Here is a 20,753-nt window from a genome sequence, read left to right as displayed (position 1 = left end):
CCATCATACTTTATGGAAAAGGGAATTCGGGGAATTATTTCTGACTCTCCAAGCACAACACCTGAATCTAGAGAGCTGGGATGCTACTTCTAAAATGTGTTTTAGGGAACAATGAAAATAAAAGTATTGATGGCTGTAGTCATGAAAGAGTGCTGTAGTGCCAGGGTGAAAAGTTCCATGTGAAGTTTTTAACATTGTTTTGCCCAATTTCCGTGGTCTGTGTTCTTTCATTTACTGAACAGTGTACTTTGCTAACTTCTAAACTGTGCCGTTCTCACTCAGTACTCGGGGAATACCATAGTTCCTGCTCCTCTTTTAGAGCTATCAGCAGTTTTGCATTTGTCTTCTTTCCTCCAATATGATTTTTCTCCTAGATTTTTTTTTTTTTTGGTAGTATTTTTTCCGTAATATGTTTTTCACACTTCTTTTTTGGCTTTTATCCTAGGTTTTCATAGGTGGGGGTTTTTCCCCCCCTCTCTGCCTTTTAAGCATAGCTACAAATGCAGCCAGGAGCTTATAATGCTGATCCATTGTTCATGTGTGAGCTGCTGTGTGGTGGTAACAGATAGTTGGTATCTGCAAGCCAAGGTGCAGCTGAGCAGGTGGTAGGCAAATAGATCAGGAGCAACTGCCAGGAAGCCTGACTCAATAATAAATGCTTTATGACCAACTAGTTAGGCTCTTTAAGAGAAATGGAAAATATGAAAAATGAACAGCAGTGCTTTTCTTCTTCTTTTTCTTGATCAAATTAGATCAGCTGTTCTGGGTGAATCAAGTAGGCTTTTGAGCATTCAGGCCCTTCTTTCAGTCACCTTCAAGTCATGTGATGGAACAATTTCCGCAAAGCTTGTCTGTTTTATGTAGTCATACCAGTTAATCTCAGAAGAAATAATGTTCTCCCCACAAAGCCCTTCTCATTTATACACTTACAGTGTTAAAGTTACAGTAATAATGCTAATGCTATTTTTGACTCTTCACTTGAATGCAGCTACTTCAAGGGCACATTTGATAAAAAGTGTTGCATTAGCTAAAATCATGATGCAGGAGGAGAGTCTCAGCTTGCACAAGTAGTCAAAAGAATTTGCTGTCCTAAAGTAGTAGTGCAATTTAGCAACCTGTTTCAAGGTGCATTGCATTATTGGATTTATTTTCACTGGCTTTAGTGGATTGTGTGTGAGGCTATTATGAAACTTTCTTTTCCACTAGAATGGGGGGGGACATCTAGGTGTGTCTTCACTAAGCAAAGAAATCATTACGGCAGTTCTGATTGCTATAACGCTGTAATTAACTCCTTGCAAGAGCAAGGAAGACGATAATCTTGGCATGTTCGTGCAGCAGCACTGTTTTCCATGAAACTGTTCTATTACATTCCCAGACTTTGCGTTTTCTAGTAGTTGGGTGCATTCATGCATCCTATCATCTCAACGTGAGCTTTATAAAATTGCTTACTGTGAAGAACAGTGTTAGTGGTAATAGAGTAAATGTAGCTTTTGAATCCCTGTAGTTAAAGGCAAAAGGTATTTGTTGTGAATCATGAGGATGTGTTACTTTAGCAGAAAACTGTATAACAGGAAGAGTGATTTCTAGGAGCTACAGTAAAAGAGATCTTTAGTTATCAGCTGTTTTTTTAGTTACTGTTCTTTGAGGAAATAATAATAAGCACTGGACAAAGAAATCTATCTAGAGTTTTTATTTACTGCAAATTCTCTAGGTTCTGCCAAGTCCTTCAGTTTTTGTACCAGGCACTTTTATACTAGGCTGCTGCTTCTGACTGAGACCAAAGTTTGGGCTCGCGAAGAAAAGTGGAGGTTCTCCACCTAAAGATTCAGACCCAAGAGAGAAGCTGTCCAAACATTGACCAGCTAAATTTGAGAGCAGCAGAATTTGTAGTCGAGTTTCCTGTCTTCAAACATTGCAGTCCCTGTTGACTTGACATAAGTGAGTTTGGGTTGATTCATACTGATCTTGTCCTCACTTGTATTGAAACTCAGTTTATTTACACATTTAAAAAAAAAAAAAAAAAGAGGGTGCTAGCTGCAGATGATTAAACTTTTTTTTAGGAGATTTATTTTTTAAAATATGCAAATATGCTGATTTTCTGATAAAATTATATCTGTACTTTAATACAATGATGAGGATATTGACCCTCATGCGTTAAGGCTAAGCTGTCCATTGCAATGACCAGGAGGAAGTTTTACATTTCATTGTTACATTATGTCATTGACTAGATATCCATGAGTCTCACTATGTCTCTTCTAAGAGTCTTTCCACTGGCACAGATTGACCATTTTACTTGGGGGGGGACCCACTATCTTGTTGGATTCGTTTCCAACAATTCAAATTAGGGTTAAGTTGAAAGGGGGAAGGTAACAACAATGCCTCTGTTAGAGCAGCTGTAGTGTTGTCCGCAGTTGCAGATGTGGAAATAGGAAGCACTATTTAAAACCAGGCAGGTGCTTTTGGGTCTTTTTTATTTTTTCTGAAGTAGTACCATTGCTAGTTTCTTGTCAGCACTTGAGAGCCTTCTCCTCTCTTCATTAGTTGAGCCATCACTACTTCTGTGTCAGAACTTGTGAGAAGGAGTGAGGGCTAACGTATTCCCTCTAGCTTCTGGTACCGCAGTGCAGATTGAGGAAATTTGCCCTTCCAGCCCTGGGATATTCTGAATCTATAGAAGTTTACAGCTTAGTAATTGGAACTTTTGAGCTGCTTACCTCATCAACTCCATCTTCTCAGGTCTGGCTTCACTTCTGCTGCCCTTTTGTGCGTTTCCCTCATAGCAGTGCAGATAAGTGCTCTTTCTGCCTGATGTTGTCTTCCTTACAGCATAAGAAAAAATAAGATCCTGCTGTAGGAATATTCTCCATAACTTCTTTCATTTTACTTGAAGGATTTGTGTTCAATCTTGCTGTTTCTATGCTAGCTGATCCTTATTGCTTGAACTCTTAGGTAGTAAATACTGCCATCAGTAACTTTGTTGGTTTCAGTGCCTGCATTTTAAGTCTCTAGAAAGAAAACAGGACTGACTGAGTGAAGAAATAAAATAGTTCCACTGTGTGCAAAGAAGAATGGCCTCTTGCTTTTAAGGATCTTTATAGCTGTTAATGTGGTATTAAAGCTAAAAGCCAGTGAAATCATACTGTAAAAGTTACTTTGTTCAGATTCCTGCACAAACTGTTAGACCTCACTTCTGCAACAGATGCGGTGTTGATATTCCAGAATGGAAGACTCTTCAAAAACTTTAGATCTTTTTCTTCCCATAATTAAGAGTTAGGAGTATAAAGAGGAGACTAAAGCAAAACCACTTGTCTTTTGTGAAGAAGCTGTCTCTGACAGTATTCTTCAACCGAAGTAACTTAATTCTAGTCCACTTCATAAAATAGCGGTCCCTTCCTAAGTGGACAGCCCAGTGTTTCATGAAAGTCCGGAAGAAGAGGATCACAATAGTAGCATTTCTATAATGAAAAGTGAGGTGATAGAAAAGATTGAATACTCTTGTGAATTAGCACTGCAAACCCTTTGTTCATTCCTATAGCCGTGATTGTATTTGACTCTGTGTCCCTAATATGTATGTATCCACAAACTTTTATTAATGGTGCCTGTAAATACTTCTCTTTCAATGTATTCAGGGCTACGACTGTTCGTTACAAAGGCAGAAACCTTCGTATCAAAGCTCCGATGTGCAGGGCTTTGAAGAAACTCTGTGATCCAGATGGTAAGTAAGAGATGTTGGAATGCGAAAGGGTTTTAACAGATGGTCGGAAAAATATGAGAGAGAGTAGGCCTGTTTGGATGTGTACATCACTGGCAGGGGAGTTTGTGCTATTTCACGTTTGTGTTGGGCACAGATAAGTCTCTATTGTCTTACTCTGTTTGCATGTATAGTCCCAGTAACTTCAGGGCCCACCCAGCTCTCTAAGTCTTGGACTACGTCACTAGCTAAATTGAAAAGGAAATAGCTATACCAGACAAGATCGCTACTGCTTTACCAGTTGTGCAAAGTTTAGTCCCTTGTGCCAGTGAATAAGCAGTAGTATGTTGTTTAGCATTGAGCATTTTTTACTTTTTTTACCATCTCTAGTTCAGCTATCTGTGATTTTTTTTTTTTTTTTTTTTTTTTTTTATTATTTCTTCTTCCTTCCCCCCAATAAGCAGAATCAGTGCAGTTTAAAGGTCTGAAATACTGCACTTGTTCAAAGTTTCCAGCCACCTGATTTTTACACTGCTTGCTCAACTGGAAGCTCCAGTACCTCTGCAGTGTCCAAGGAAAAAAAATAAAACTTATTGGAACAGGAAGTAATCTAAAGGAAGCAGGCTCCACTGGTGAAGCTGAGCTGCTGAAGTTGTCTGTAGGTGATGCTGATGTCTGTGATGTTTTTTTTTTCATGTAACTGAGCATACAGTATTCTGATTGAGTTGTCCTTGCTTTGACCCATGCCCTTTGTGCTTCATCTCCCTTCAGGTGTTAGTGATGAAGAGGACCAGAAGCCAGTACGTCTTCCTCTCAAGGTCCCTGTGGAGTTGCAGCCACGAAATAATCATGCCTGGGCTAGAGTACAGAGTCTTGCCCAGAATCCACGGCTTAGGTAATGAAGAACTGATTGTGGTGCTCAGAATAGAATAGGGCAATAAATGAGTAGCATTCTAGCATCTTCCTGTCTCTTCAGGGTGCTCTTTGCCAACTGGGCAGTTCATCTTTGATAGTGCGGTTTGCCTAAATGTACTTATTCTGAAGGCTTTGTCCAACCAGAGTAAATGATAGTTGTAAACATAAGATACCAGACTTGAAAATTAGATTGTTCTTTATATCTTTTAATTTGAGTAGTGAAAGGAGCCACTAGAGTTGGAGATGAATATACTTCGTGCCACCTACACCCAGTTGTCAGAGCAGAGTGCAAGTAAAGTGGAGATATGCAGCACTAGTCCTACTAAAATTTGTATTGAATGCACCATGAGACAGAGGTACAGGGGAGGGAAGTAAAACTGGTCAGAGACGCCTGCACCAAGACTCTGAACATGTCAACTGCAACACAGTGATCCTAGCAGAAAGGAAGGTATTTGTAGCTTAATCTCCTCCCTGCAAAATCTAGTTGGTGCTGTTGTTTCAGTGTCGTCAGTGGCTGTTCATCCTAGTACTTACATCTAGTCCAAAACTCAGGGCAGAAAACAGGAGGCCTCTGTGATGTTCATTGTTCTTCCAAAGAGAGTACTTCAGTATAACAACTAAAGATCATGCAGAGAGGATAATGAAGATTTTTACCATTAGGCTTATTTTGTAAAATGTTTTGGGAGCAAAAAGTAAATGTTTGCAGGGGTTTTTTTTATGCCCCTTTCTCTTTCTTCATGTGGTAGCTTTGTGCCTTGCCTGCACTTTTGCAGTTTAGCTAAATCTTGCCATCTTTTGCTATCTTATTCTTCCAACCAGAGAAACTAATATCTTGAATCATGGCAATCAGATTTATCTGATAAGCTTTTAGATCTTTCTCAGTTGTGAGTTATATAGATTTTAAAGTTGTGGGATAACATATGTTTTTGTTTTTCTTGTTTTTTTTTCTTAGAGCTTGGGAGTGGTAGGTATGTTCTCTGTGCTCGTATTACAGAATGCCAGTTTCTTCCCTTAATTCCCATTCTAGCATTGAGGCTGTGATTTGAACCTCTGCTGAAATTTTTTCTCTGTTCCCTTAATTTGTTTATCTGGCATACAGGATGATTGTGGAGTTGCATCGGAAGGTCTCCAGCCTCATTGAGTTCCTGAAGCAAAAGTGGGCTCTCCATGAAGTGCGTATTGTATCCTTTTTCTGCTACTCGGTTCTGTATGCTGTGTCCTGGGAGCAATTACGTTCGTATTCTAAGTTCATTTTTGCCTTGGGAATGTGACTCTATCTCATAAATTTACCAGTCCTTGCTTAGTAAAGGTAGGGGTCAGTTTCTCAGCATCACTAATGGAACCTTTCATGGGAAAACCCATAATATTCCACTTTTATCCAAACTCTTCTCTGCTATGATCCCCTGAAAAGCTAGTTAATAATAAATGAAGCTCCCTGCCTTTATTTCACTTCCTTAAACAGTGAGCTTACTCTGTTTCTTTGTAGATGGGAGACCACCATAGAAGCCTGGATGATAACTGATAATTTTGTTTCCAGTTGCAGCAAAAAGGTTAAGGACAGATCTTTCCACTTGCTTTATGCAGTTCCACCAAATGAAGGCTTAAGCTTCTTGTCTCGGTAGCTGCTGCTATCTGTTATGTATCTATATGCTGTCCGAGCCATACTACATTAGAGATTACCTTACCTCTGAACTTCGATCCATGGAGTAGGAGGATTTGTGAGTTAACAGCCATTCTGTTCTCCTGTTGACTGGTGTGCTATATCCTGTTCTTAGTCCTTTAATTCAGGCTTTTCTTTTTAATTTGTGAGTCTGAACAGCATGGCACTTGAAACTTAGAAGGATGTCAAAACATGGAAGGTGGGGGTTACTGCACAGAAAGGGGGGGTCTGTTTTGCTATACACTGACGTTGGGATTTTTTGCTTGGTTTTGTTGGGGTTTATTTGTTGGTTGGGGTTTTTTTATCATTACAATGGTGTGTGAAGCAGAGAGAATTAATTTTGTCTGGAACAGAGATTTAGTTTGTGTTTGTAGCAGGTCTTCAGTATAGCCCTTACCATCACAAAAGGACTTAAGTTCTGATCGTAGAGTCTTCATACCTATGCTGAATAGAGAATGTGTCCTTGATCAGCTATGTTTTTTGGTTTGGTTTGGGATTTTTTTTTTCTTTTTTTTTTAACTTGCAAAGTAGGCTACCAGGTGCTTTTTTGGAAGGGGCGCATGATTGTTGTGTTCTTTGACGCATCTTTTTTAGCGAAAAACACTAGAAGAACGGCAACTTCAAGACTCCAGAGACTCAGAAACAAGAGGTGGCTTCTCAGAGGAGAAAGTAATGCTCCATCTCTTTCCAGGAGAGAATTGTACACTCACTCCACTGCCTGGGGTGGCCAGAGTGGTCCACTCCAAGGCTTTCTGCACAGTGCATTGGCAGGAGACTGGCAAATGCAAACAGAACACGAAAGACTCTCACTTACTACCCCCTGCACAAATCCTAGGCATACAGAGTGGTCAGGGGACAGCTAGGGGACAGCTAAAATACACACGGGGAACAGAAGGTAAGGGTGTTGGAAGGGCAGAGAGCACTACAGAGTCAAGCAGAACCTCTCAGCCCACAGCTGAAGTTTCTGCAAGCACTGAAGATGGCGCCCCAGAGCCTGGCCTGGTGGAAGGAACAGCCGCCAATCTTGGCGTCACTAATTCTCTCCAAAAACCGCCTTCTGGACTTCAAGATCCAGGAGGAAACCACGAAAAGCTGAGCTCAGTGGCCTTCTGTGTGGAGGGCAGGGAGGCCCTGGCTAGTGACCAAGCAGCTGTGCTACCATCGTGCAGCACAGCTTGTGCTTGCAGTAAGATCCCTGATGTGGAGGAACTCTCTCTGCTCGATCCATTCCCACGGTACATGAAGTCCTGTCAGGACCTGATCGTCCCAGAGAAATGTTCTTGCACAGACAAACTGCATGGGAAAGAATCTGCTCCAGCAGCTGGTGATACTTCTCCTGTGGCTTTTCCAAGTGGGAAGAGCACAGAGACGTCTGACTTCTATTCACAGCTACCAAGAGGTGGTGTGGCTTCACCCAGCAGTGGCCCATCCAGATATGAAACTCAGGCTAGCCACAGCCAGGGCCAGCAGCTTGATGCTTGTACCAAGGATATAACAGATGCAGTAATGGAGGATTCTCAAGAGAAGCTGGGCTCCTCATTTCCACCTCCACCTCAGGGACAATCTAGTACAAAGTCTCTCAAGGATGACCCAAGCCGGCTCTCTCAACAGGTTAGAGAAGAAGGATGGAGTCTAAGAACTTCTGAGAGCCTTACGCTGGCTGAAGTCTACCTCATGATGGGCAAACCGAACAAGTTGCAGCTGGAATATGACTGGTTGGCTGTCTTGGAGCCAGAAACCCAGGATGCTAAGGAGCAAACAACCGAGTCAAGTACTGTTCCTGCATGTACCACCTTTCACAAGCAGAGACTCCTAAACTGCCTTTTAAAACTCATCTCTACTGAAGTCAATCCCAAACCAGTAAGTAGCTCTTGTTCATGCTCCAGATGCTAAACTCTTACTTGATCTGGGGAATAATTGCCCAGTCATGTTTTCATAGTAAATCAGTGACCAGCCTTGTCAAGATCTTGGAGATTCCTGTGTTTAAAAAACAAAAAACAAAACCCCCCAAAACAACCCAAAAACCACACCACCACAACCCAGCTTGCTACGGAGTGGACTTCTCCTCAATATGCTGCATTTGCTTTTTACAGTACCTTTTAATTTCTGGTTTGCTGGGAGACTCAGTGGTATTACAGTGAACATTTAATGTGACTACTGAAAAGATCAGTCATGAGGTTAGGTTAGGTAGGTGCCCTCTATTCTCTCTCAGGTTCAGAGAACCATAGAACAGCCCAGGTTAGAAGGGACCTTGGAAGATCATCTGGTCCAGCCTTTTATTGGAAATAGAGCCAAGATGACAAAAGGAGCCTAGATGAGATTAATATTCCACTTGAAAACTGCAACCCTTAATTTCCAATGTTTATGTATCTCAAGTTACACTAAGTGTAAGTGTGAAAATAATTTTATTTCTTTGGGATAGCATAGCCAATATAACTGCACCTGCCACAGTGATTTTTGTAAAAGTTCCCAGACTCAAAGATAGTTGTTTAACAGACCCAGAATAATACTTTCTTCCTTAGGCAGACAACTGGGAATGAACTTGCTTTCCTTCTTGTGCATTGTAACCAATGTTTAAGATCTGCCCCTATGATACCTGGGCAGCCACTTCCACCAAGTGCAACTGATTGGAACTTAGTAAAACATCCTTTTAAAGACCAAAAAGACACTGAATTCAACAGATGTGACTGAATGCCTGTGATGGAGATATGATGAGTTAAAGATGCCATTTGCATTGTATTCCAGCATAGGATGCAAATGTATCACTATTCCCAAAGATATGTAGTTCTTTGATCTTTCTTTGTTGGTGCAGAGTTAACCCCCCTCAAAGGTCCTTTTGATCCTGATATCATAGACATAGAATGTAGGATTTTATAAATTTAAAACTATCTGTGCTCAGATACAGCTCCAGATATAGACTTTGTTTAAACTGTGAAGACTTTAAGATTGAAGACAGATCTGTGACAATGTCTCCTCTTTTGGCATCCACTCTTACTTCTGGTGACATGTGTGATAACCAGGAATAACATAATTAAGCAATCACAACCTAGAAAGAAGGACATCTCCTTAGACTGGGGCAGAGAGGGATAGAAGAGAGGGAAAAAACCCAGCAGTTATTATTTCCAAGTGTTTTCCTGTCACTTTAACACTCTTGGTGTCTTAATGAAAGTAGCATAGTGCTACTGAAAAATAAAGTTCTTTCAGATGTACCATATTGTACATTGCAATAAAAAGAAGTAATGTAACCTTGTATTTGTCAAATACTATTTTATACTCATTGTTTTTTCAGAAAAAGAGATAGTCTTCTTACAGCAGTGAATGTTGTGGGACTGATAAATATGCAAGAGGCGAGGGTGATATTTACTGCCTAATTGAAAGTACTGTAGACTTTTTGAAAGTTTTATCTCTTAAATCCTCTGCATTTCATCAAATAATGACAGGAACAATAATATTTTTGCCACAGGGTACTTTGACAGGGGAAGGATTGATTGTCTAGATCCCTGCTATTTCTCAAGACAATATGTTACAAAGCCAAAGTGGCCAACTGTGCTGTGATTCATTCCTGTAAATGAAGATTATCAGCATAAAACATCCTGTAGCAAATTGCATTGCAGTCAAGTGGAGGGGGGGGGGGGGGGATAATTTTATGCCTGTTGTTACACACTGATCCCTTAAAAAGGGAGCATTTTCTAGAAAAATCTTTAAACAACTTAATGAAATAACTGGATATGCCTGGAAAATTATTAAAGCACCTTGCCATGTGCCTCTTGTTATTGCTGTATTACAGTATGAAATAGGAGAAGGGATGGGAAAAAAATCAAAACTATTGGTCTCTACTTGATTAGAATTAGGAGCAAAACATTTTTGTCCAGGTGTACTTCCAACCAGAGGAGCCCTCTGGATGGTTAGACTTTATGAAAATTAGTTTTTCACTGAATTAAAAACAACACCTTTTCCATTACTGTGACAAATCTGTGTCTTTTTTATTTATTTTTTTTTTAAATCCTTGGGTGGTCCAGCACAGTGTGAAGCTTGTTGAGGGTTAACTTGATTGTAACATAAATGAATGGTATTGAACTGATGACATTTAACACTGCTAAATGCACAGGAAGGGAATTTCAGTTGCCCACCACACACACACAGGGGTATTGGTTAGAGTACTTAAAGATATTGTAGTATGTCAGATTATTTTTTTTAACGCTTCCAAAGTAGAATGAGTTTAACACTATTTGTTGCAACAGTACACAATATTCATTTAATGTGTGTGCATTTTCAGATGCCTGAGATGAGCTCTGTTGCCACGTCACCTATAAAGCCTGCTCAAGAGGAGCAGTCACTGACTCCTCCGGGAAAGGTGATTGCCATCAGCACCAGGAGTCCAGGTTGTGCACGAAATCAATCTGCCCTTCGCAACAACAAGACTTTTTCTCCTGGTGCTGCTTCCAGCTCCTCAGGTGGGTATTCATAAAAATCCACTTCAAGAGATCAAACCATTAGTACTTCAGACCGGCATGAGTACACTCCAGTAATGTGACACTGAGAGTATCAGTGTTCCTACTCTTACGAACTTAACTGTTTAAGAACATTGGTATGTGTTAATTTGCCTTAGAGTTGTCTTAAATTCAATACTACTTTGAATCTTGAAAAACAATGCACGTCAATAACACAGTTGACAGTCCAGAAGAGCTCTCACGAGTGGCTCTTAACAGAAGATGCTAGCATTTGTTAGCAGCTGAGTGATACAGGGTATGGGATATCAAGAGAGAAAAGGCTTACAGAGCAGGAAAGTAAATTTATAGTGTAAAGTTCTTTGATAAAATAATTTTCTGCGCAATTCTGCCATTATAAAATACGGAATGATTATGAATTACCTTTTCTTTTACTAGAAGGTACAGCTGCTTAACTTGTAACTTGTGACCAAGAATTTCAGTTCTATTCTTCAGTCCTGTTGCATTTGCCAATGAATGTTTTATGACTTTATTATATAGTCTGTGAAGGTGTCAGGGTTACTAGAAACAACTGTGATTCTTATGCTGTCCTTTTCACACCTGTGCTGTAAGAAGCGGTGAACCATGAGCAATTTACTGATGCTGTAAAACTTACTTGGTGCTCTGTGTGGTTTTCATTTTAAAATGGCATTATAGCAATTTTATTTTTGAAGCTTCGTTGTGCTTCCTTGTAGACAAGGATGTGCTTACTTAAATATCTACTAAAAAGCCAATAATTTAATAGATCAAACAGATAAATTGTTATCTTTCAGTGAGATACACAGGCTTGAAGGACATACCTTTTTTTAATCAGACTTGCAAGTAGAATCAAACTTCCTTAATTTGCGACATTCATTTTTATGAGATTGTACTTTATGCTTCCCTAATGCCTTGAAAATCCTTCCTGAAGCGTTTTAAGTAAGTGTAAGGATCGTACACTGAGGATTCTAGACAGAAACAGCAAGAAGATAACAATACTTTGTTATTGATCCCCTAGAAACGGACACCTGTTCTGTTTACATAGAGCTTCATTGATTCAAAAACAAATATAACTGTCCACGTTAGTCTTTGATTCACATCACTGAATTACAACTAGAGTCATGTAGCACTGTGGTTTAACATATAATGAAGCATGTAGTCTTTAGTGCAAACTCAGAAAGTGAAAAATACAGATTACGTATTCCTGCTTTTGTACAGTACCAAAGATAGCCAAATTGGCTTCAGCTGAGCTGTTTGGCTTGAACAGGGGAACAGTAAAAATGTGTTCAGTATAACATTCTACCTAGTTTTAATTAGTTTAGCTTCTCAGCAGTTCTGCCTGGGGTAATGCACTCAGCTTTAGGCCTCAGGTAATGGCATTCCAGCATGTCAGATGGATACCCAAGCAAGTCTGGTATCTTCACCCTAAGTTGTGTTGTTTTGGTAGACAAACGGAATGCCTTTTATCAGCCCTGATAAGGGTGTTCTGGATCTAAAATGAGATTGTTTGTGGTCTGGATTGCAGTCTTTAGTATACAGTAGTTATCAAGCTTCTTTTGTATCCTCACATACAGTGCTATTAAATGACTGCAGTAATTTGGCTGTCAGAAAGCAAACTGCTAGGTTACTTCTGGTGATGAGTGTTCTAGGTGCATTCCCTCATAGACTTTGGTCCTGAGTCTGCCTAGGTGCTAACTGCTGTTTGGTTTTCATCTTTTGGGGTTTTTTAATTAAAGATAAATTGATTTGGCCTTCTCAGTAGAAGATAAAGATTAGAAGATAGCCTGTGTCCACTCCAGAAGTAGTGAAAGTATTGGCAAACCGACAGCTCCACAAAGGCCAGACAGCTACCTGGAGAGACAAAAAAAAAAAAAAGAATAATCGTGCAAAGAGATTTAGAAAAAGTGAAGCAACAGCTGTGACGCAACATCACCTATAGTGCTTAAAATATCGTTATATAATTACAGTAGCATCCCTTTATTGCTTTTTTAAAAGATAATATCATGTACTTTATCTTTTACAATTCTCTCTAACTCCTGGTCAGGCAGGAGGCACAAATTTATATGTTCTGCTTTTAATTGATTTTTAGATACATTGGCACACTGTGATTTTAACTGACCTTCGGAAAAACAGCAGAATCTAGAGCAGCAGGGTGGAGGTGGCAATTTCACCTTTTAAATAGGAGGATAGTAAAACCCTGAGGTTTATTTTTTTGGTAAATAAAGTTTGACGTTCTGCATTAGTGTGGCCCAGGCTTGTGTTGTATTGTCTTCATTGCCCACTTTGCTTCTTCCCCCTCTGGGTGAGTCAGGTGCCTGCTGCCTCCCAGCTGAGATCTCCAGCCCAGCAGTAGAGGCTGGAGCACCATGACATGTATGGGTGCAATTTGAGTGTGAAAATAGCTGTTGTTGTCTATTATAATGAAGCATGGTGTTATATGTGGAGCGAGCACATCTGTGGAAGAGAGGCAGGTACACTTCTTGGTTATCTCAGAATGACATAGTAATGATACTGGTTTTCATCCTAGCTGGATGCCTGCAGAGTGGGCACAACACTGTGAAATCCTACAATGTTTTTTAAAGTTAAATGTAAATGGAGAAGTTTTACTCAGACCAGATGCCATTATTTTAATGTGCCAAATGTATTTCTAAGACAGTCCATCTTTTAGAAGATAGTTTTGGTAAACTGATCCCTGCTCTTTCATTTCCTCTGTCACCAGAATCATTTTATTGGGGTTGCATTTTGAATTACCATGGGGAAGGGGTGGGGGGTGGTGAGTGTAAATAAAACATGAGCATTGTAGAATGAGTCTTTGTTTGTATTATCTTCCCTTACAGAAAGAATGGTGGATATATAGTTTGTTTAGTGGGAAGGGCCCTCAGGTATTTCTACAAGCTGAATAGATAAACTGGTTAACACAGTTTTTGTGAGGCTTTAAACTGGGTGCTTAAGTTCTAGTTTCTTTAGTAGCATAAAATTGTATTTAACCCCCTTGTTCCCAGGATTTCAAAGCAAGTGAATGTTTGCAGTATCCTTGTGAAGCAGGTAAATACTGTCAACGTGCAGGTGGGAAGACTGAAGTATCAAGAGTTTCATGATTTGAGATCACAAACAGATGGTGGTAGAGCAAGAATCCCTAAGTCCCAGCTCTCTGTATGATCCTTCAGTTATTAAATAGTTACTTCCTTTTTGGTTTCACTTAACTTCATTAAATTGCTGTTAAAATCTTCTAGGTTTGAGAAACCTTCCTAGACCTCTCTTGGTGGCTGGTCCTTCAAGTTCTGGAAGCACTGATACTGATGGTGGACTCTTTGCAGTTCCTACAACTCTACCACCCAACAGCCGCCATGGGAAACTGTTCTTGCCTAGCAAAGAAGCAGAACTGACCTTCCGGCAGCACTTAGACACAATCAGTGTAAGTGAGGTGACCGAATGAAAAAAAGTAGCATATTGTGCCTGAGCCAGCTTCCAGTAGGTATTACAGGGGTTTTTTGGTTCCTCAGAAAGTATGGGCTTCCCTGTGAAGCAGTGCGTCTAGCGATGCTCAAGCATAACATTATATTAGCTGAGATTAGTCAGATTTTGACTATATAACTATGCTTTGAAGTGACATCACCTCTTCAGACCTGAATCTGAATGCCATCACACAGCCTGATGAAACTGGTTCACTCTCTTTGCTCCAGCAAATATTGTTAGCTAGGTTTAGCAAAACTGATACCCTTCTTATTGTGCAGCTAATTTTAATACAACCTCATTGCTGTATTTAGTTGAAACACTCATTTTATTTTTATATATATATACATATATAATCTCAGTAACAACTTCATAGCAAGCAACAGTAGTTAAGTAGTGAAATGATTTTTTTGGGAGAAAGCTTTATCTTCATAAAACAAGTATTTCTGAAAAATACATTTGTGGTGGAAAATTTTCATGTTCTAGCAAAAAGAATATTCTCCTGTCTAAAACAAAACACAGTATTTTAAATAGTTATACCTTTATTGAAAAACAGAGTTTGGGGGGTATAATTGATTCTCTGTGTGCATGCTTAACATAATTACTAATGCATTTCCTGTTCCTGTCCAGATGCAGTCAGACTTCTTCTTGCCAAAGCCAAGGAAGTTACGGAACAGGCACTTACGGAAGCCGTTAGTAGTACAGGTCAGAACAATTTGCAAAGTGTGAAATGCCTGTTTTGTTTTCTGAATAGATCAGTAAAGCTATAGTGATTTGCACCTAACTGAAATAAAGAGTTGAACTTCCTTCATACATCTGCTGGAAAAGTGAAGCTGAACATATGAAGGAAGAAGCATTTTAGTCTGTATTGTAACCAGCTATGTTATATTCCCTATATGAGGAATGCCAACAAGAGTAGTAGTCCAGAGGTAGTTTGGAGAAAAAAAAAAAAAGCCCCTCCTTGGAAAGCAGGTTCTGCTGTTTGGGCCTGCTGGTACTGATGCACAAGCAGTGTGTTCATGTGGTATCCTGATCTGTCAGTGTTAGAGCTGTCAGTGCTATTCCAACAAGATCTCCCTTTAGGTATTTTTTTGTTGCTTCCTACTCACTAATGGTTATTAAACTGGGGTGATTATAAACCTCTGTAGCACAATAAGACATAACACTATTTGAAAGAACAATGATTTCTGGAAAAAAAGGGGACTTGCAAAGAGATTTATGTAAGAGGTAGCCTGTTGTCATGGAACTTTGGTGGTAGGCAGGCACTAACCTCCTTTAGACTACTCTGTTAACGCAGCAAAAAGGCACATGCCACTGTGAAGCCACAGGCAGGTGGACAACATACAAGAAATCTAAAACCAAAATAATGGATGCTTGTTCAGGGAAAACAAAGTTACCAAGTTTCAATATACTCTTTTGTCCCTCCTGCTCTGTATAAAAGTAGTAGACCCAGAAATTACATGCGTACTATTTTTTGGTACTGAGATATTTTGGTCTATGCAATTCCATTTGTTTTGAAAGCTCCCAAGTACATTACAGCTGCCTCATTAGTTTACACTTGTTCAATTGTAATGGAAGATCAGTTTGCACACAGACTAGATTCCATCCTTAAGATCACTGCTGTAATTCTTGGGGAGATTTGAAAATTACTGCAAGTATAATTGGAAAGGAATATAGTTCTAATTAACATTTCTCTGAGAATTGTCTATGGGGAAATTTTCTCTTAGTTTACAGAGAGAACACATGATTCCTATCTGTAACTTCTTTCTCAAGATTACACAGACATTATTGCTGTGGGTGTTGCATGATAATCATGCCATTTAAATACTCTGCTTATACTGAAAGGTATTGTGAACTTCTGTGCCTTAGAAGATGAGCTTTACCTTCTGTTCTGAGTTTAAATATGTTCTGGTTTATTGTTGTTTCTCTCACATAGAGAACACTGCTCCCCAGGCCATCTGGAAATCCGTCCCAGCATGTCTGTTCCTTTTCTATTTTATCCAACTCATCCATTACAGGTGAGTCTGCGTATCTTCTAGCTGCCATGAGATGGACTGGGAAGTGTCCCTTAAAACTACATTAAGGAATAATCTCTAAAAAGAGGAAAATACCCTTTCAAAACCACAAAGTCATTTACCAGTTGTTGAGTCACTTCCTACAGGTTGATGGGATTGTTCTCCTGCATCATTGTTAAGCAAGTCATGATTATGATAGAAATTTTTTTTCTTCCGTTTCCCAGTATTGAAAGCAGGGAATAGTAAGGAGTTCTCTAAAGGAGACAAAATTTTGGAATAAAATACTTGATAAGAATTTTTTTCTGTAGGGTATAATCTTTTGTCTAGATTTTATAATGGACTTTTCCTAGTACCTGCGATATTGTTTACAGTATGATCAATATACTGCTCATTTCTCCTTTTCTGCTGATACACACTTGAGTACAATGGTAGTACAGATGATCTCCCATCTCAGCTTAAATCTCAAAATCAACATGAGACCTTAAAGGTTACCTTCTTTGAAAATAATGAAAGCAGCTTCAATAACACAGCAACACTTGCTGTTGCAGTTGTGTGGTAAGGCACTGGTTAGCTTGCATTACTATTTCAAGTCTGTTTCATCTCCACTACTTGCATTCCCGGAGCTTGCTACTGCTTGGAATTTTTTGCTTCCGTTGAACTGTGTTGTGCTGTGCTTTAAAGATGTTATATTTCATTTGCTTGAGATGTATTTAATCCTTCACCCTAGGGAGAGGTTCATTTCGGCCAATCCAGTCCTCACTGACTAAAGCTGCTGTTTCTCGTCCAATTGTGCCCAAAGTTCTTCCAACACAGGCTACCAACCATCTGTCTAGTAAGTAATTTCTTAAACAGAATGTGAGTCACGGTCTGTTGTGATCTGTATGTTGTTACATTGTTGGTTTCTATTCCCTCGGTAGAATCATTAGTGATTTTGGAAGTTAAAGAAAGCGTCTGCATTAATGATATCTTACTTTCTGTGGCTTTGTGTGACTGCAGAAAGGGAGCAGTCAGTGGTGGGACAGTCTGAACTAGGTTCCTTCGCTGTGTCTTACCTGCAGGCAAAGCAAGGGGTTAGAATTTGTAACCACAGTTGAGCACTTTTGTTCTGTTTTGTTATAAGACCACTTTGAAAAGGGGTTGTGATGTATTTGAAAGAAACTTACAGACATCTTATCTACTAATGTGGGATTATGAAGTCTACAAGAAAAAAAACATGCTGGTGTACCCCAAGCAAATACTTCATCTTGCAATAGAAGAATAGGTCCCATAATTAGAATGACTACTGAGGTGAAAACAATGATTGCCTCTATGTTTTACTTAGAGGATTCTCTGTGATGGGAAGACATTCAGATGTTTTAAGTGGATTTTAAAAGATCTGGGTGAGGTTGACCCTGCAAGGACATGATTTTTTTTATATAGAGTCTAAATGGCTGCTAGAGATACAAGGAAACAAAATAAGGCTGCATTGTTTTAGTTTCCTCTAGTAAACTATAGGAAATTTCTAGAAATTGCATAACCAAATACTTAACAATTTGCAGGACCAAAAAAAAAAAATAGAAGGAAAGGGCAGTGGAGAGAACTGGGATGTTTCTCTAAACTGTTTTGATATACCTGATAACATGTTGGAACAGGACAGAAAAATTAAACATTTTAGCTGAAAGAAGTGTTATACTTTGTGAAGAGGAACAACTGATATAGCTGATCAGATAATTACCACTTTCACTTTTTGCATGTGTTAAGTTTTGACTCTGGGCAATTTTTTAAAAAAATCATCCTTTAGATGAGTCACAACAAAGTAATCACCTGAAGAAAAGGCTTGTAATGTGGTTTTTTTGCTTTTTTGTTTCACAAAAGGTGCTATTGACTTGGCAGCTAAAAGTGCTGGTATTATCCCTGGTAGCCCCGTGCCTGTTCTGGATGCAGATGGTTTGTCAGGTGTGTCTCCATTGTCACCAGATGGAGTGACCACAGTGGTAACAGGGCAGGAGTCAACAGTAGCGCATCAGAACGGAGGCTCCATCACCACTGTAGAGGTCAGAGTCTCTTGAGCATGCTTTTTAAAATACTTCAGTGTCTTGCTCTCTGACTGTGTAAAAAACCTGTGTTATTAATGACTCTTCAATCAGCTTTCTCCTGAAGCTTGCTGTTGGACGCTTTTATCATGGCAAACCCAATCTATGTTGTGTATTGTGTATTTCAGGGTTGAGGGATCAAATCATCATCACATTGAACAGATTTCCATCCTATAGAATAGCTTTCACTGTGTGACTATTAAAGTTGGCCATCCAGAAATCTGGGCTTGAAAAGAAACGGTAGCGTTTCAATAAGCAATAATTCCAGAGGGAATCTGGGGCAAAACATGGACTTTCAGGGATGTATTTGGAATGGAAACTGTGATTTCTCCTTGCCATTTCTTTTATTGAGACCCAGATACATGCTAGTCTGTGCCATTTTCTCAGGGAGTTAATGGACAATTTTGAAAGGCATGATAGTAAAAAAAGCATGCATAAACGGTGATAGGCACTTGTCTCTTACCTCCCCAGCTATATTTGCAGCATGTCATGTAAACACTTGGCACTCACATGATTTCTCTTGTGCTTCTAGGGCTCAGGCCCTGGGTGTCGGGTTCCGTTCATCAGCCTACCAACACGGCATGAGCAGGAGGCAGTTCCTGATGGTTTCCAGGTAGAGTATCTGTTGAAAGAACAGTTGTATGAAATGGGTAATGTTCTGAAAACACCAATGGTATTACTAGTTAAAACCCCTTGTTCCCAGGTAATTGTACACCATTGATACTGTTTTGTGGAAATTGAAACCTCTAGCATCTGAAGAAATTTAAAGAAATTTAGGAAGGTTCCTTAAATTTATGTGGGTGCTGCTCTCTAAAAAAGCAAAGCAAAGCTGACCATCTCTGACCTCTGAAGGACAAACAGTTTTTATGTATTTCTTGATACAGTGGAGAAGTTTATAATTGCTCTGCTATATCATATGTGTGTATTTTAGACATAACAAAGAAAAATTTCAGCAATTGGGAGTCCTGCAACTTGTATGTTTCTGAAGGAGGAATATTAAGACTAGAAGCGCGATTGTAATGCCAACTTCCTCTTCAGACAATCACTTTTCATGCTAGATCCAATAAGACATAGATACTTTAAAAGTAACTGTGGCAGCACCTGAGTTGTAAGAGTGTTGTTGTCCTATCCCCAACTTCCTTTTCCGGTGGAATGCAGGACCTGTGTGAGATACTTAAGCCTCAGATACAGGCTTTTCTTTTTTTCAGTGGAAGCAGTTTCCACCCTTCCTGTGACAGATACATGCAAAAGAGGTCACATTAATTTGATTGGAAAGCATAAGGGAGAGGAATATTTTATTTTTTTTTTACAGCACAGATGTTAGGACATGAACCTACTAGGCATTTATTTATAATAATGGGGCCTTACGTTCTGGTTCTTGCTCTCAGGACAGCTTTTTATGTACTACATCAGAAAAAAATTACAAACAGTTCTGTGATGAGGTACTAATAACAAGACTCCTTAAAAAAGATCAGTTGAGTTTTGGGAAGTCTGGCTGTAAAGAGGAGTGAGTTAGCAGTTTAAAATATTTATATACTCTCCAAGCAATTCTAGGTTTTTTGCCTACACAAAGGCAAATTAATACTTAATTCTTAAGAAATATCTGTAGGTTCATCAAAATCATGTTCATTTTATTATTATGTTTGTTTCTGTTACGGAGGCTGTATTAAACATTCTTTGGAATGTTACAGACCCATATTTTGTCAGATGATTTGGCAGGATGTGGGCTGAAGCATGTTTGTTCACGCTTACAGATATTTTTCATTAAAATAATACAAATTTATCATATAAATAATATATTCCTAAAATTTTAGAAATATTATCTGCTGAATTATTAGTCCTCTTTTTCTTCCCCCCCCCCCCCAATGTCTGATTTTAATCTGATGCTTAAGAGCTAAGCTGCTGCTTTTCAGACAGATTTCCAAGTCGTTCATAAATCTATGAACAATTAACTCTTGTTTCTTGAAACAGGGCACATCAGTCCTTTCTCTGTCAGAACTGTCCAAGGCTCCCCTCCAAAATGGTCTTTCCACCCCTCCACTTCCCTCATCAGAGGCTTCCAGTACCCGGCTCTCTCCTCCCAATGTTTCTGCTCTTTTGGATATTTCTCTGCCTGGACCACCTGAAGACGTGCTTTCTCAAGGAGAACCTGCCACTCAAATCAGTGATTCCATCATTGAAATAGCTATCAGCTCTGGTCAATACAGTAAGTCTGAACTTAGGTAAAGTCTTCCTATTACCTTAAAAAAGAAATCCTGTCCTCTCCCATGTCAGCAGAAACTTTTCCAGGAAGCAGTTATTGTGTTGGGGATTTTTTTAATACCTGTTGGAAATAAAATTATGTGCCTGGCTTTTATTTTCTAACATATATGGGAGTTGTTTTTGGTTGTTGGTGTTTGGTGTTTTGGTGGGGTTTTCTTCCCTTTCTAAACAGAAATTGGTGCAGTATCCTATAACTTTACCGCATTGACTGAATCAGTG

At 39.3% G+C, this 20,753-nt stretch overlaps 1 protein-coding gene across 4 annotated transcripts in view; it reads left to right on the top strand.

Moving 5' to 3' along the window:
- Nucleotides 1-20,753, top strand: part of CRAMP1 (cramped chromatin regulator homolog 1) — a 51,666-nt gene that overhangs the window by 22,338 nt on the left and 8,575 nt on the right. For 3 of the 4 annotated variants that reach the window (XM_049790988.1, XM_049790990.1, XM_049790987.1), the window contains exons 7-18: nt 3,630-3,715; nt 4,463-4,586; nt 5,706-5,787; nt 6,861-8,126; nt 10,543-10,720; nt 13,966-14,147; nt 14,816-14,890; nt 16,122-16,203; nt 16,928-17,032; nt 18,055-18,233; nt 18,805-18,885; nt 20,244-20,478. In XM_049790988.1, coding sequence (XP_049646945.1) covers nt 3,630-3,715; nt 4,463-4,586; nt 5,706-5,787; nt 6,861-8,126; nt 10,543-10,720; nt 13,966-14,147; nt 14,816-14,890; nt 16,122-16,203; nt 16,928-17,032; nt 18,055-18,233; nt 18,805-18,885; nt 20,244-20,478 — 2,675 coding nt within the window. The remainder of the gene's footprint in view (nt 1-3,629; nt 3,716-4,462; nt 4,587-5,705; nt 5,788-6,860; nt 8,127-10,542; nt 10,721-13,965; nt 14,148-14,815; nt 14,891-16,121; nt 16,204-16,927; nt 17,033-18,054; nt 18,234-18,804; nt 18,886-20,243; nt 20,479-20,753) is intronic. The other variant, XM_049790989.1, reaches the window with a different exon arrangement.

The sequence above is a fragment of the Accipiter gentilis genome, chromosome 33 (assembly GCF_929443795.1).
Source record: "Accipiter gentilis chromosome 33, bAccGen1.1, whole genome shotgun sequence".
NCBI lineage: Eukaryota > Metazoa > Chordata > Aves > Accipitriformes > Accipitridae > Astur > Astur gentilis.
This window is presented reverse-complemented; position numbering and strand designations above follow the sequence as displayed.